The sequence below is a fragment of the Chanodichthys erythropterus genome, chromosome 13 (genome assembly GCF_024489055.1).
Source record: "Chanodichthys erythropterus isolate Z2021 chromosome 13, ASM2448905v1, whole genome shotgun sequence".
NCBI classification, from domain to species: Eukaryota; Metazoa; Chordata; class Actinopteri; order Cypriniformes; family Xenocyprididae; genus Chanodichthys; species Chanodichthys erythropterus.
In genome coordinates, this window is record NC_090233.1 from 4,416,615 (window position 1) to 4,434,236 (window position 17,622).

A 17,622-nucleotide genomic window follows, 5' to 3' on the forward strand; every position below is an offset into this window, starting at 1 on the left:
AAAAAACATACAGAAACCAAATTAATCAACGTAGTAAGCCATCCAAAACCAAGTCACGAGGACAAGCATTTCAGGCAAGAGGGAAGCTCTCTTAGATACCATGTTTGTTCATAAATACGGATGTTTACAGTGAAAGAAACAAGTGGTTAGCCAGTGGTTGCACAGTAACCTTGAGAAGACCTCACCCTTTCACCTCATACCCTGTCTACTCAGCTTGCGAATGCTTGTTGCATAATCTACTCTTTGCATGACAAGGGTACAAAAATGGGGCTTGAAACTTCTTAAAATGAAGTGATTGAATGTTTCTTGGATATTGAAACTAGACACTTAACCATCTACTTCAGGAGGGGAAACTAAATGTTTTATTTTCTATTTAATTTGTATGCGGTTGTGGCACATGTCTGGATACAGTTTAAAACTTTGATTTGTGTTATTTTGTATTGTATTGTAAAAATGTAAGCAAATAAAATGTATGCAAATACTAAATTACACCATCACACAATTGTGGCCAGCTAGTTTTGATCTGTAGTTATAAAAGTAAATAAATATATAATACTCTTAAAACTTCCCATTAATTAAATTTTTTTTATTTTTTATTTTTTTTTTACAACATTAGTAGCAAGACTGAAGAATTATGCTTAACTAATATAGGCAACAATTCGGCTAAAACTTGTGTACAGACATTTGATGTGCATTTTATGCCATTTTTTTATGTTAAAAAACATCCAATACATCTCACTCAACAGAATAAAGGCTTTGTGCCATTATAGTGTTAAAAAATTGAGGGACAAAAAGGGTTAAAAAATTAAAAAGGGACACCAATCTGTACCCTATTAATTGAATGTGACAAGAGCTCCTGTGAGCTAAACCACTGGAAACTCACCTCTTAGAATGCTTTAAATGTCTCCCTATTCAACACTTAAGAAGCTGAATCAGGTTTTAATTAGCGAGACATCTAAAATATTCTGGTAGGTTGGTCCCTAGTACTGGAGTTGAGAAACATTGAGCTAAAGCAGCTAATGTTTTAGCAAACGAAACCTCTCACAATTCACAAATAGCTAGCAACTCAATTTCAAAATTCAAAGCTATATTCACCAGGCAAGCAAGTATGGACAATTAATAATAGCTTCAAACAATTAAGCAGTTAGCTATCATTATTTTTTATGAATGCATACTTCTAAACCAAGGGCCACTAAAAGGATTGGGTGTAACAATTCACTCTTAACAGTGAATAATCACTGTAATAATAATCTCTTTTTTTTTTTTCAATTTTTTTCAAAGTTACAGAATTAACAAAACCATGAAATAAAAAAAAAAAAGAAAAGTTTGTCAAAACTGTTTGGTAAAATGCAATGAATTATTAGGCACACACAAAAGACTAGGAGTGTTACTTAAAGAAATAATCAAATATGTTCATTAAAAATGTAAATAAATACATTTTCAAACTGCCAAAAAAATACACATTTTAAACAATCTGTTCTTTCCAGACATTTCAAGTCATGGTGTATGTCTTACTTTCAACTGACTGGATTTTTTTTTGTTGATTTATTGTAATATTAACATTCAAAAGTTTTGGGTCTGCAAGGTTTTTTTATTTTTTTTTTTTCTTGAAAGAAATAAACAATTTATTCAGCATTGATGCATTAAATTGATTAAAAAAATTACAATCAAGATTTTACACCATTATAATATTTTCAAAAGATTTTTTTTTTTCCCAGCAAAAATGCACTGAATTGATAATTTATATATATATATATATATATATATATATATATATATATATATATATATATATATATATATATATATATATATATATATATATATATATATGTGTGTGTGTTCTCTTGAATTATTTTCTATTCAAATAATCCTAAAAAACAAACTATTATGTTAAACCCCTATTTAAAAGGCAAAAAAACAAAGTTTAACAAAACACTGAAAGCATGTTTACAAGTCCTGATGCTGTTACAAAACACAATGTATGATCTTAATCACCTCCATCATTTCCACATCCTTCAGCTCAACTGATAAACTAGAAAGCTGGTGTCAATCCACCCACCTCCACTGAACTCACAAAATAAAACAGAGCTGATAGCAGTGATACCTCAGCACATAGACTCATGGTTATCATACAAATCTGGGACACAGAAACACACAAAATAATGTCAGGAAGCCAATTATGGTTTGTTCTTCTCAAAAGTTTGATTTGCAGTCAGATAGTCAGTGTCTTTCTATAATCAGGCACACAAATGTAACACGCATGCAATCATACTAACCTTCAGCGCAGGGCACAACAATCAAAGCTCTGTCAATAAAAACAGTGTTGGTTAAATGTTGTGCCACACCAACACTGGATGGCTCTCGATACTTTATGTAACAAACTTTGGATGAAAAGGAAAGAGGCGCATTGCTGAAAGAGAAGAAAAACAAGTGATTTAATTTCATAGATTTGTTGAATAATATGTTGCAAATGATTGTTGTTTTTCTGGTCAGTTATGAAAAGAAAGATATAATCTTTGTAAAGTCAGCAGCACTGTGTCTGTAAGGCTGAACTTGAAGGGTTAGTTTACCCAAAAATGAAAATTCTATCATCATTTACTCACCCTTATGTTGTTCCAAACCTGTATGAGTTTCTTTCTTCTGTTGAAATAAAAGGAAGATATATTTTGAAGATTGGGGGGACTATGGAAGTCAATGACTACCATCAAATGTTTGGTTACAAACATTCTTCAAAATATCTTTTGTTGTTCAAAAAAAAAAATCTTTTGAACAACAAGATATTTTGAAGAATGTTTGTAACCAAACATTTAATGGTAGTCATTGACTTCCATAGTCCCCCCAATCTTCAAAATATATCTTCCTTTTATTTCAACAGAAGAAAGAAACTCATACAGGTTTGAAACAACATAAGGGTGAGCAAATGATGACAGAATATTCATTATATATTTTGGGTGAACTATCCCTTTAAGATGCTATACAAAACAGTGCTGTAATAAATTAATGTAGAGGATTTCCTCTGTGGTTCAGTTGACATCCAAAGGAACTAAACGGTTCTTAATAAAAGTTTCTCTTTTCTTTTTTTTGCATATACATAAATGTACTTAGGCAATGAAATCCTCTCGAAAACGGTTATTATGGTTTATAATTGTTTTTTAAATCTAGTTTTTATGCTAGTTTTATTTTACTGTCAATTCAGTTTCATTATTACTCTGTTTTTCAGTATTTTCAAGTTTCAGTTTACTTTCTAGTACATGTATGCAGTATTACATGAGTGTTGCTATTATCAGCACGTGCAGATATCCAGAACATCATGATTGTGAGAGTGTTTTTGAATGAATGAATCAACTAACTGCAATGATTCAATAACTTACAATAGAAAATACTTTCACAATGTTATAATCAGTTTAGTTTTTACAATTATGCTAAAGAGTTTCTTTTTTTTTTTTTTTTTTTTTTAATGAAATAGTATTCATTTCTCTGTTTTAAGTTTACAATATTAACCCTATTCAAAAGTCTGTCAATTCACCTTTTAGAACTTATTCTGTTCTGTACACACAAAGTTCAGCAATTTACGGGAATGACAACCACATTTTACAACTAAATTACCTAAAAAAATTCAGGTAGCAACAACAGCATTTACAAAACTTCTACACAGTGTGTACGGAATGTAGGGCTGCAAAAACGAATCAATAAAATGATAATAATCGATTACGTCTATCCATTGTGCACGGAGAACTTCCTCCAGTAGCATTAAATTACAGCACTGAATAATGTATTTCTATGGACAAAATGCATCTAAAACTAGTGAAGGAAACAAAGTGAGCTGCGTTCAGACTTTACTGAATGAGCGCCGGCACGCCCATGCGTGTCAAACAGACGGGATGCATCAGAGAGGGAGACAATTAAAATTCAGTGCAAAAATATTTATTTTGATCAAATAACTGTTGTTGAAAGTCAAATTTAAGTTTAAAAGTCAACATGTAATTCAAGTATTTCATGAGAGTGGTAACTGTAAAGGGATAACAGTGTGTAACTGAAAATAAATGTAGGATGTCTCTTACATTTACAGGATAAAGAAATGACAGTAACAGGATATTGTGTGTATTGTGTGAGTGAATGTGTGTTCCTGCTGAACACTCCTCTTATCTGTTAACACAGAGTCTGCGTTTTTGTTTTTCCTTTATTATATTTTCATTTTTAAATGTAGGGATTTAAAGCGTTAATCCACGCAAAAATGAAAATTCTGTCATTAATTACTAGGGGTGTGACGAGACGGGCATCTCACGAGACGAGACTTGAGATTGAATTCACGAGACGAGACGAGACAAGATTTTTTACACACTATTTTTAAGAAATCCTCAATGGCAAAATACATGACTAGAAAAAATATTCTGCAGGTGTATTTGAAATGTTTTAACTAATCATCTTGTAATGAATGTCATTTCAGTTCTACTTTCTGAGTATGAATTATCATATGCAGTAAAAGACAATACTCAAGTACTGTAAAAGGTTTTACCACTAACTCAACTGACTGACTTCTCTTCTGTATGATTTCAGTCTCTTCAGACCTTACTGTACATGATTTATGAGCTTCTACAACTTTTGACCTCCTAACTGAACTCCTTTCCACAAACTGATCATAGAAATGAAAACAGTATAAATAAAAATGGTAACACTTTACAATAAAGGTCTCATTTATTAACATTAATGTATTAACCAACATCAACTAACAATGAGCAATATATTTGCTACAGTATTTATTAATCTTTGTTTATGTTAGTTAATAAAAATAGTCATTCATTGTTAGTTCATGATAGTTCACAGTGCATTAACTAATGTTAACAAATGAAACATTATTGTTTGTGCTTAATAAGATTAAGAGAAACTGTTATTTGTTTTTATGGTAACACTAAGTGCAACCATAATCACACTCTCTCAATATTCAAAGTGCAAATAAGACAAATTATTTCTTTGATACAGAGCTAAGAGATGGTTACAACTACACTGCCCAGCCTAAAATAGCTTTCATATTGAGAGACATTTGCATTCATCAGGGAGCCGCTTTCAAAATGCGGGTATTGAAATCGCGTTTGAATACGCGCGCGCGAGTTTACTTCCACTTTTATCGATTGCGCGTAACTGTAAATATGGAGCGGCAGCAACCGTTATCCAACTGAATTAAATGTTTTTTTTTATTTAAATACAAAGCAAAACGACAGTGGAGGCGTAATGTAAACGTAGCGGAGGCATATTCTTTCCCAATCATCCTAACACTCTGTCACGGCAACAACATCACGAGACTACTTTTCGCCTCAACGAAAAATCTCGTCACATATTAGTCTCGCGAGATCTCGTGCTACGAGATCTCATCACACCCCTATTAATTACTCACCCTCATGTCGTTCCACACCCGTATGACCTTCAGAACTCAAATTAAGATTTTTTCTCATCTATAGATTTAACAATTTCACAATTTAACCACCACTTTCAAGGTCCAGAAAGGCACTACATTGTACAAGACTAGGGATGCTCATTTCGGTTAACTTTCTCGACCGACAACCGACGCTCGTTATCCGATTATTAACCGTTAACTGATAAGATTAAAATGTTGTATAGCGTATATGATGATAATATGACATATATATGACATTAAATAAAAAAATACAATTGACGAGTGTCTGTGTCTTCCACGGGTTTATTTTAACATGCAAACAGCAGCATAGAACAGATAAACAACAGAACCTGGATTCACATTATCAAATTCGCACCTGCATAATTTAAATAAAAAGGCATAAAATAAATAGACCTACACTAAATATTTTTCACTTAAATGTTTAACAAATTAAGATGACAAAAAAAAACGGTGAATCGATTGAAGCTTTGAACAACCGGTATTTTAGACATTTTTTCCGTCAAATAAAAATAGCAGGCCTACCTCAAGGATTGTTATTTGTTATGACCACGGATGGTGTACGGTGTCCATTAACTACAAATCCTCACGAAAACTTCAGTCAAGCCAGCTCGCGCGTCAATCTGAGAGACCAGCCTCTTACCTTAAAGTGTCAAATTTCTTGGTTTCTGAATGGACGGTTTTGCTTGATTGACAAACGCTAACGTTCGGCCACGATTTATATACCATCGTCCTGTCCTAAAACGTTAGCACGCTGTGATCGATTGCTTGGAGATCGCGTGTTTCTCTGTTCGAGAGCGCATTTCCTCTTCTTCACATCTGCGACAAAACAGTTGATTATTTATGAAGGAAAGCTCACAGAAACGTGAAAATGGTCTCATTTGAAAGAAAATGTCCTAAGCTAAAAGATGATATATTGTGACTGATTGAAGCAGCCCTTATCAAAAGTGCGGGGGGGTCGATTTCTGTCTTTTCAAAAGTGCGGGGTCGTCTTGACCCCCCTGTCCCCCGTGCCTATCGAAATGGTCAGTACTTCTTTTCGCTCGCTTCATTTTGCTTGTTGCTTAGCGAAATATGTCTGGCACGTGTGAAACGCCCCGCGAGTTAACAAATAAGCATATATGTAACTATATATAGCATATTTTTCTTTAACCATGCAGCAAAAAAAAACAAACAAACAAACAAAACAAAAAAAACATTTAACTGATAGTATTAATCGGTTAAAATTATTACTTTCGGTTAACGGTTAAACGGTCAATGTGAGCATCCCTATACAAGACATTGTTAAAAAAGTCGATGCGACTACAGTGGTTCAACCTTAATTTTATGAAGCAAAGAGTATACTTTTTGTGTGCAAAAACAAAATAAAAATCACAACTTTATTCAACAATATCTTATCTTCTGTGTCATGTTTATGTTCAGAGCTTCCAGGTTCTATGTCAGAACGCCAGCTCAGTATTTGTTCAGTATTCTCGTCGCTTCATAAAATTAAGGTTGAACCACTGCAGTCACGTCGACTTTTTTAATGATGTCTTTACTGCCTTTCTAGAACTTGAAAGTGGTAGTTAAATTGCTGTCTATGGAGGAGTCAGACAACTCTCAGATTGTGTTCTGAAAATTAATATAGATCTTACAGGTGTGGAACAACATGAGGGTGAGTAATTAATGACAGAATTTGTGGGTGAACTAACCCTTTAAACTGTGATTTTGCTTTTTAGCTCTTTCACAAATAGCATATACACCAATCACACATAACATTATGACCACCTTCCTAATATCAGTGGTGCAAACTCATCAGGGGTAAAAAAAAAAAAAAAAAACATGAGAAAAGGCACGCACACACACAAAATGATAGTTATGATAGTAAAGCTGCATTCATTGGCAAAATAATAATGTTATACAAGCCGCATTTGGATTAAAAATTACGCTAACAAATGTTAGATTTAAATCAAAAACAAAAGTCGGCCATCGTCAGACTAATCAACAGTTCCAAGCTTGACATATAATTGAAATATTGAAAGTTTATCATAACATTTATTTATCAAATTACTGAAATATTGAAAGTTTATCATAACATTTATTCAACAGATGCCATAAAGATTTTATGATATTAACATTTTTGATACCATAGAAATTTCTTTATTCTTGTCACCAATGTCAATATCACAAAAAACTACTAGCATAAATAAATAAAACTCAAGCTCACTGAAGACAAGTAAAAAGTTAGTTGAGAATAAGAAACTAATTACAAGCTATAGGAAAAAAAAAACTACATGAGAACAAATAAATAAATGTTATAAGCATTGTATAAATTAATCAAATGTATAAAAACACAGTATAGTCATCATTGTGTAAATTAAATATTTACTCTTATTAAAGTTACAAAAGTGGAATAGTCAAGAGCTGTGAGAGTTTTTCTCTCTTTTGTTGTTTGATTAATATGAATGACAGACAGAAGAAAAATTAGATAAAGCTGTTACTTTAAGAGCTGCCCGGGTCCATTATACTGTAACAAGTGCGTTTAAATTACTGTGTTTATGAGGACACTTGCAAAGATGGGCATTTTGACACATACACAATACACATATGTATATTTAACCTTTCAAAGCACCAAATATAACTCAGGCGCTCTGCGAGCAGCGGATGTGTCTGCAGCTCTCAGACAGCACTCAGAAACAGTTTCTTGTGCATATGGAGAAATGAGTTGCCTTTCGCTGCTGACTGTGATCGAAAGACTTAAAATCACTTGTTTTAAACAGCAATGCTTAAAAACGCATGCAAATTATACTTTTTTGTGACCACGCAGCACAGCAACCTCACTTGAATGAGTAACTTAAGAAGGTGTGAAGTCTGTTGATCCACCGTGACTCCCTTCCCCATACACACACTTTCAAAAACTCTTCAGATCTAGACGAATCACAATGACCTACTTTGGATCGAAAACGGTGAATTTCGCCAAAAGGTGACAAGTTCGCACCCCGTAATACTGCGTTGGTCCCCCTTTTGCTGCCAAAACAGCCCTGACCCATCAATGCATGGACTCTACTAGACCCCTGAAGGTGTGCTGTGGTATGTTAGCGTCCGATCCTTTAAGTCCTGTAAGTTGCAAGGTCTTCATGGTTAAGACTTGTTTGTTCAGCACATCCCACAGATGCTCGATTGGATTGAAATCTGGGGAATTTGGAGGCCAAGTCAACACCTCAAACTCGTTGTGCTCCTCAAACCATTCCTGAACCATTTTTGCTTTGTGGCAGGGTGCATTATCCTGCTGAAAGAGGCCACAGCCACCAGGGAATACCGTTTCCATGAACATAGCAACACTGCAAGAATGCACTAAGTAAAGCAGACTTCTGAGCATGAACAAAAGATGACGCCTCTGTTGATGTAATGTTTGCAGTTTGAACCAAATCACCGAGTCTATAGTCACTGTCATATTACTTTGGACAAAAATAGCAGATACCAAACATGTGGTACACCAAAGCATTGCTATGGTTACCATGGTGTCAATCATCGGAAGCAAGTCATGTTCTGTACACACAAAAAATGATAATTTAGGGCATTCACTGCCATATTTATATGTGGTTGTCACTCCTGAACTTTAGTGCTGCACACTTTTTCAGCAGCTTTGGCTCCGGAGGTATTTTACCCATAAAGATTTTTGGGGAAAAGTTTTTGTTTAAGAGTTATAAGCAATGAACCAAACCAACCTGCTATTAAGTGAATCACAACTTTACAATCTTTGTTTTAAAGAAAAGTATTTTGAAAATAAAAAAAAAAAGATTTTGTAATTAGACAGTTCACAAATAATGAAAATTCTGTCATCATTTACTCACCCTCATGTCATTCCAAACCCACAAGACTTTCGTTCATCTTCGGAAAACAAATAATATAAACATTCATTAACGCGCATATCAGATATGGTAAACGGAAGTTCAATCATGCTTGCTTGATGTGCAAACCACTGAGGTTCATTCTTGTGCGTTATGCAACACATTTGAGCTTCCGCAAGAACTAATGAGGTTTGTTCTCGCAAGTCAAGCAAGTGTGGTGGTTTATTTTTACGATCTCTTTATGAACTTTTTGAAGCGTCAAAGTGGTAGTTGTGTGGACTGTCAATGGAGGGACAGAAATCGCTCAGATTTCATTAAAAATATCTTCTTTTGTGTTCCAAAGATGAATGAAAGTCTAATGCTGTGTTCACACCAAACGCGAATAGAGCGTCTGGCGCGAATGATTTCAATGTTAAGTCAATGTAAAGACGTGTTTACGCGCGTCTGGAGGTCTTGCGGCGCGAATGAGGCGCTTAGCGCGTCTAGTTCGCGCGACTGACGCGAATTGAGCGTTTCGCGCGAATGGTGCTTTTTGTGCATTTACGCGTGACGCGAATTTGCGTCTGACGCCCGAGTTGAAAAATTTGAACTTTGGCGTAAATTCGCGCCGTGTTAACCAATCAGGAGCCTGCTTGCTGCTGTGGCGGCAGGCCCGCCCGGAGTCACTCATTCAAAATGGAGGAACGATTGATATTATCAGTGAGCAGTCACCCAGATTTATGACACAAGTTCATACTTCAGACAGGAATAAAAAGGACCTCGCTTGGAAGAGTGTCAGTGAGGAGATTGGGCAACCTGGTACGTTGTATACACATTTTACTTTTGAGTCACGTACACGTTTATCGACCCGCGAATACAAAGCGGTTGCTCTCTCGATGAACGCACGATCAACATCAGCCATCTTGCAAACAGACAACCGCCTAGCACTTGCCCCTCCCACAAGAAGCGGATTTCGCCTCGGACGCTCGTCAATTTCGCTTCAAACGCTTGTTTTTTACGCGCGTCTATTTCGCTCTAGACGCGCAAATGCATTCAAGATGTTCAAGCGGCAAACTAGACGCGGTAGATGCGAATTTGACGCTCTATTCGCCTTTGGTGTGAACGCAGCATTACGGGTTCGAAATGACATGAAGATGGGTGCAAAGTCATCAGGGGTGAAAAAGGTAACAACCACCCACATAAAAAAACTTTCAAATTATGTTGTGGTTATGATAGTAAAGCTGCATTTGTTGGCAAAATAGTAATATTAGCAGTGTTTGGAATAAAAAAGTCTGTTAGCAAACGTTAGATTTGAAGAAAATAACACCAACAACTTTAAAACAAAACAAAAGTCAGGCTAATTAACAATTCCAAGCTTCCAACATATAACTGAAATTTTGGCCACGTTCACAGTCATTTTTTGGGATTGACAAGCGTATTTACTTAACAGGTGTGAGTCTCGAAATGTCTCGTTCACACAGCAACTTTCAGTAGCGTTTGAAACACTGTCTGACCATGACGACAGTGATCAACATAATATTAAAGATGGCGACATCCATAAAACTGAAAAGTATTATCACTTTTCACATGATAAGACTAACTGAACCGTGAGTTCATCCATCAAAACTTGAGTAACCAACAGCAGCATGTAAACGTGCGTTAGCCGGAGTCTTTAACCGATGCACGTCCTTTGCAACATCTCGCGCGTGACGCCATTTGAAAAGAAAAACAAAACTGACATGAGCCGCTCCGGTGGAGAACAGTGACTGGATCTAACACCTTAAGATGACGTACAGCTCACATCTCTGTCACTGTAAGTTACCGAAAACGAAACCACAAACAAAACACGGGCTCTCTCGCACTGTATGACGTGACAGACAACTAGTTGCCCAGTCCTGTTCCGTTCACACAGCGCGAATATTCAGAGAATGCGGTTGTGAGTCCTGAAAATTTACGGGTATGAGTTTGGTTATAGAATGCGGTTGTCACTCCCGTAAATAACCGTAAATTTTCAGGACTCACAACCGCAATGCAATTGTTACTGTATTTACTAATAAAATTAGTTAATGAAAATACAGTTGTTCATTGTTTGTTCATGTTAGTTCACAGGGTAGGGTTGCACCAGCCATTCGTAAGTTCTTTCTTAAATTGGAACGTAAAGTCAACACTAGCGGCTTAGTAACTACTAGCTAGTTTGTAACTAATTCTGTACTTTATTCGGTTGCACCATTTGTTCTTAAAGCAGAACGTAGTAGTGTGTAGTGCGTAAGTTGTAACTTAGTGCCCATTTACGTCAAAACTAGGCTATGCTGTAACTTGCGCACAGCTGGTGCAACCGGCCCCAGGGCATTAACTAATGTTAACAAGATATTAATTATGTATTAGTAAATGTTGAAATTAACAGATTAATAAATGCTCTGTAAGTGCAGTTCATTATTAGTTCATGTTAATTAATGTAGTTAACTAATGTTAACTAATGAATCTTATTTTAAAGTGCTACCGAAATGTCATGTTTCTTGTCACTAATGTCAATATCACAAAAAACTACTAGCCTAAATAAATAAAACTCAAGCTCACTGAAGACAAGTAAACAGTTAGAGAATAAGAAACTAATTTCAAGCTATAGGACAAAAAAATAAATAAAAATACACGAAAACAAATAAATAATAAATGTTCAAGGTCAGTAAAGTACCAAATATAACTCAAGCGCTCTGTGAGCAGCGGATGTGTCTGCAGCTCTCAGACAAAACTCAGTCTCTAGCACATATGGAGAAATGAGTTGTCTTTCACTGCTGACTGCAATTCAAAGGCTTAAAATCACTAGTTTTAACTGCAATGCTTAAAAACGCATGCAAATTATGAGTTTTCATGACCACGCAGCACAGCAACCTCACATGAATGAGTAACTTAAGAAAGCACAAATCTTTTGATGTCATCCACCATGACTCTGCCCTGCAACCCCCCTACCCATACACACACTTTCAAAAACCCATCGGATCTAGACGAATCACAATAATGACCTATTTTGGATCGAAAACGGCGAGTTCAAGAGAGTGTGCTAAAGTGTTCTTTCAGTGCAACTTGCATGTCGCTGTTCTCTGATTAGTGTAAGATTTCTCTGCACTGCAGAATCATGGGTAATGTGTCACACTTAAAAAAAGATGTTTGTAGTCACAGTTCTATTTATGCTAAATGGTTCTTTGTATTAGAGTTCAGGCTCCATTACGGTCAAATAATGCATTCCAAGCGGCAACCTTCCCCAGTTTCTCTTGAAGCCAATACAAAAGTGACTTAAACTGCGATTCATCGACTGGCCACTAGAGACAGGCTCCAAAAGAGAGCAGAATCTCATTGGCCCATGTTAAAATGGCCAAGTTTACAGCAGAAAAAAAAAACATGTTTACAGCCTGGAACAAATTGTGGTTTTGGTCTATAAAGCTAATTTTGCCCTTCATGACAACTCTGAGGGAGGTGATTTTGGGAACTCATCCATTTAAATTATTTGAATTTGTGCTTTTTTTGGGATTATTCTATACAATTATAAAATAATAATATATTTCAGTTTGTGTGTTGTTATTTGCACACCCGATACAAATCACAATTACTAGTGCTGGAGCATGTATATTGTAAAAAGACACTGTCTATTGACAGTAAACATTTAGAACTTTCAAATGATATAACTAGTTATCTTTATTAATATTTTAGATAGTATCTAAGATCAATAGATAGCTTCTTTAGCATGCTAACATGATCACGTCAAGCTACATGGGCATGGTTTCAGTAATCAGGCACCTCAGTTCCAAACACGTCCCACCTCTTTGCCCATTTTCAGTTATCCAGGAGTGACACGCTGCTAAGATGGCAGCGGCCTAATTTTTGCTTCAAAAATGCTTTTCAGAAATCTACAGGTGACGTCACGGACACTACGTCCATGTTTTTTTACAGTCTATGGGCTATTCACAATGGCTACGTTTAAAGGCGTTCATAAACATAATTACTTTTACTTTATACTCAAACACATAATGACGGATGAAAAGGCCTCATAGAGGATTATGAAGATATTTCTCTAGAACTTGGACTTCATTACGTTTATTGGGTTTCTTTTTTGAGTTTGATTTCTTTATGTACCTATTTAATCATGTTTAGCATCAATTTCCATTTATTAGTGTATTCAACTAATAAATGTTGTATTAGCATTAGTCATTTTTGCTACAATTTCCTATATCAAAAAATAAAAGATAATAAAAGGTATTATAAGACAGATAGATTGGTTAACAAACATAATATTAATAAAATGTAACATCAATGAAAATATATCATCATTATTAAAAAGGTTCTTCATAACACCATTAAGGATCTATTTAACAATTTCAAAGCATGGATTTTTTATGGAAACTTATAAAAAGGGCTCTATTACGCACCAAAAGGGTCCTGCTATTGTTACAAGCCAAGAAATCTTAAAGGGTTAGTTGACCCAAAAATGAAAATTCTGTCATTTATTACTCACACTCATGCCGTTCCAGACCCCTAAGACCTTCGTTAATCTTAAAAGGCAAATTGAGATATTTTTGTTGAAATCCGATGGCTCCATGAGGCCTGCATAGGGAGCAATGACATTTCCTCTCTCAAGATCCATAAAGGTACTAAAAACATATTTAAATCAGTTCATGTGAGTAGTGGTTAAACATTAATATTATAAAGCGACGAGAGTATTTTTGGTGCACCAAAAAAAACAAAATAACATCTTATATATAATTAATGACAGAATTTTCATTTTTGGATGAACTAACCCTTTAATCTGACACCGTAGCCATTATTTTTAAGAGTGTAGATTTTCACCAAGAATAATGATAACGTTTTTTTTTTTTGTTTTTTTTTTTATAATATATATATATATATATATATTAGTTGAAATGATGTGAAACCACACATCACATACCAAGTTAAAGGCAGGGTAGGCAAAAAATTTTGTTCCAAATTTGTTTAAACTTTCTATATATATCCATGCATAATTAAAATGTAAGAACTCTGATAAAAAGAGTATAAAAATCGAGTGACTCTATCTGTATTAAACACAGCTCATTATTTCCATCCGGGACGAAACATAGGATTGGCTTAGGCAACTGTCACTCTCTCGCAACCATGGTAACCACCCTTTTGACACACATGACCTGCCCACTTGCGCGCACACGTTTGGTTTGGGGAATTCAAGAGGCATGGATCCTAGGAATACCAAAACAATGGCAGAGAAACAGCAAGCAAAATTCACAGTACCGGCCTATGCAGTTAGTAAACCAGGCAAAAAAAGGAAGACAGTAACAGTACACGAAAAGGCAATGAACAAAAAGTCTTTGGATAAACAAAGAAATAAAACGCGAGTTAATATCGGCGTGGCTTTCCAGCGATGGCGAGAACTGAGAGCAGGATTGTGCACAGTTTGCACGCATGCATCAATCGGCATTTATCATATATGCATCATATAACAGTGGCAGGTCCCGAGGCAGGCGCATATAACCACGGAAGGTCCCGAGGCAGGCGCATATAACCACGGAAGGTCCCGAGGCAGGCGCATATATCCACGGAAGGTCCCGAGGCAGGCGCATATATCCACGGAAGGTCCCGAGGCAGGCGCATATATCCACGGAAGGTCCCGAGGCAGGCGCATATAACCACGGAAGGTCCCGAGGCAGGCGCGCATAACCACGGCAGGTCCAGTGGTAGCTCCCCCTGCCACGCAGAGATTTTACTCCCTCTCAACTGAGGGAACTCAAGGGGCTGAAAAGTGACTCTTTGATGGCTTTATTTCTGCTGGACAGGTAAATCTTTCTTTTAGTATTTTGATCATACATATTTTTTTGTTTATTTTTTTAATGAAGCATGTGTCATTAGCACATGTAGCTGCGTAATAGTATAGCTAACATAACATTACTCAGCGAGCCGTAGTAGAGACGATAAATAATCTATAGGCCTAGCTCAAGATGATAGCTATAGTGTTGAATTGTGCATAATTTTGCTTTAGATAACTAAATACATGTTTAACAGATAGTAGGCCTAACGTTACTCCGCATCTAGGAACTTTTCTTAGGACTATATTTACCCTCTGTCTAACTCTTTTACCATGTTCACCTGTAAGTTTACCTGCACGTTTTTTTTTCGCCTTTGTTTTGTTTTTATATTCTCTACCTATGTTTACTGATGTCTTTCTCTTGTATCTGTGTGTGTCGTACACACTTTGTTGTATGTGTGTGTTATTATTTTGTGTCTGCAATGCAGTTGTGAGTTGATATTTGAGTGTATGTTACTCTGTTTATCTGTAGAACAACGTATATGTTATGAATCTTACACGAAATTCATCTTCATCACAGTGTAAATGATGGTAATGGAAAAACGTGTATCATGCAACCTGTTTTTAGCTTTGCCTTATAGATAATTAGCTCGTTAGCGAATCAAAAAATACATATTTTAAACTTTACCAATATCAATATGCTAGCTTGATAGTGAGTACTAAAATACATCTTGTTTGTGTATCTTCATAATTATAAAGTTATTTTTATTACATGTGATTATGACATGATGTCACTACATGCACTGTGCTCCTTCCTCTTCGCTCGTCTCAGGTAAATAATGCGTCTTCCAGCTCAGTGGTCGGAGTCGCGCGTTCATGCGTTTTGGGGGCGTGGCTTTGGAAGGAGCCCAGAAGGGAGGGGGTGGAGTGAATGGAAATAATGAGCTGTCTTTAAAACAGTCGTGAGAGGTCTACAGACACTCGATTTTTATACTTTCTTTTTCAGAGTACTTACATTTTAATTATGTATTGATATATAAATAAAGTTTAAACAAATTTTGAAAAAAAGTTTATACATTTTTTGCCTACCCTGCCTTTAACATTCAAAATCAGTTCCCCTATATATGGAAAAAAATTAATGGAATACTTCCGGAACCAGACTGTTGAACTCATGTATATGTGTAGTTGAGTAATTGAGCATTGCGTGGGTTTATGGTAACGTTAGTGCAATACGTTTCATGACAGATACACACAACATTAGATGATTTCAAATTGCACATAATCAAGCTCTAACAGCGTGGAGGGTTCACACAGCTTATATCACTTGATAACATTGTCATTGTCATGTGAGCTGTTGGTGTGTGTGATATTTGTAAGATATATTTGTGTGGTATTGGCCGTGTTTCAAATGTATGTATCAAGTGTTATGGTATGTTTATGGTGATGATATTGGTTGCGCAGGTGCGTTTAAAATGAATGTATAATGTCGTGTGTACGTATGTATGTATGTTTAATGTGTGCTTGTGTACGTGTGATATTGTGTTATCACTATGAAGTGGTCAGCAGTTTGTGATGAGATGTGTATATCAGAAATGTATGATGTGTAACGTTAAGTGTGCGTATAATGTTTTGTTTGGACTCTCTCAGACACGCACATGTGTGCGTGTGCGTGTGTGTGTGTGTGTGTGATATGTATGTATGATGAATATGTGGTGTTGTTGTTGTTGTTGTTGTTGTGACTCACTCAGGCGGGTAGAGTCGCAGCTCCTCGATGTCCCCCAGGAAGCCGAACAGAGTTCTCATCTGATCACTGCTAACCGCCGACGACAGATTAGTGATTTGAATCACGTTCGTTCCAGGCATCCCGTTCATTTCAGAATAGACAGAGGTTCAATACTCTGAAAATTAAATGATGCACCAGAGTGGTAAGCTCTCGGATAAGCGCTGACCTGCGGGAAAACTCGTTAGCAGGGAGCGCTGCGGACAGCAGCCAGAGGATGAGCTCTGCTTACACAACAGCGCCGCCCGCTGGTCTGGAGGTTCCAGGGATTATTGGAATAAACAATACAGGTGTGGTGCCCAATTCCTACCCCTGCCAAATTTTTACCCCTCTAGTATTGGTAGGTTTAGGATTAGGTGTGGGGGAGGGTTTAGGATTAGGCAATCAGCGACTCAACAAGGGGGGTTATAATTTGGCAGGAAGTCGAAATTCGGCTCAACACTGGTAACAATTCCAAATTATGACATAATTTCGATAAGAAAAAAAAAATCTTGTTTTATTATTTAATAACCTTTTACTAAATTTTAAAAATAAATAATTCATAAAATTCATAAATTTTGCTCCCATGAGCAGTAAACTAAACTATTATTCTGTACGCTTTTATTGTCCACATTTTTTTGTAATTGAAAACATTTTTCATTCGTATAATAAGTAGGCCATCACTTGCCATTAACAAAAATTGCAATAGGCAGGCTTTATAACAGGGATGAGCAACCTCGGTCCTGAAGGGCCACTGTCCTGCAGAGTTATCTCCAACCCTGATGAAACTCACCTGCCTGTAGCTATAGTGGGTGGATTTACAGTCCCTCTTCTTGTATTATATAATGAATTGGAA

General features: G+C 36.1%; 1 protein-coding gene across 3 annotated transcripts in view; it reads right to left on the bottom strand.

The window, feature by feature from the left end:
* Positions 1–17,025, bottom strand: part of srek1 (splicing regulatory glutamine/lysine-rich protein 1) — a 29,119-nt gene extending 12,094 nt beyond the window's left edge. For 2 of the 3 annotated variants that reach the window (XM_067405984.1, XM_067405983.1), the window contains exons 1-2: positions 16,752–17,025; positions 2,280–2,413 (exon numbers count right to left, since the gene is read on the bottom strand). In XM_067405984.1, the coding sequence (XP_067262085.1) occupies positions 2,280–2,413; positions 16,752–16,879 (262 nt within the window). In that variant the 5' untranslated portion in view covers positions 16,880–17,025. Of the gene's footprint in view, positions 1–2,279; positions 2,414–16,751 lie in introns of those variants that run through there. The other variant, XM_067405986.1, reaches the window with a different exon arrangement.
* Between the last annotated feature and the right edge of the window lie 597 nt (positions 17,026–17,622).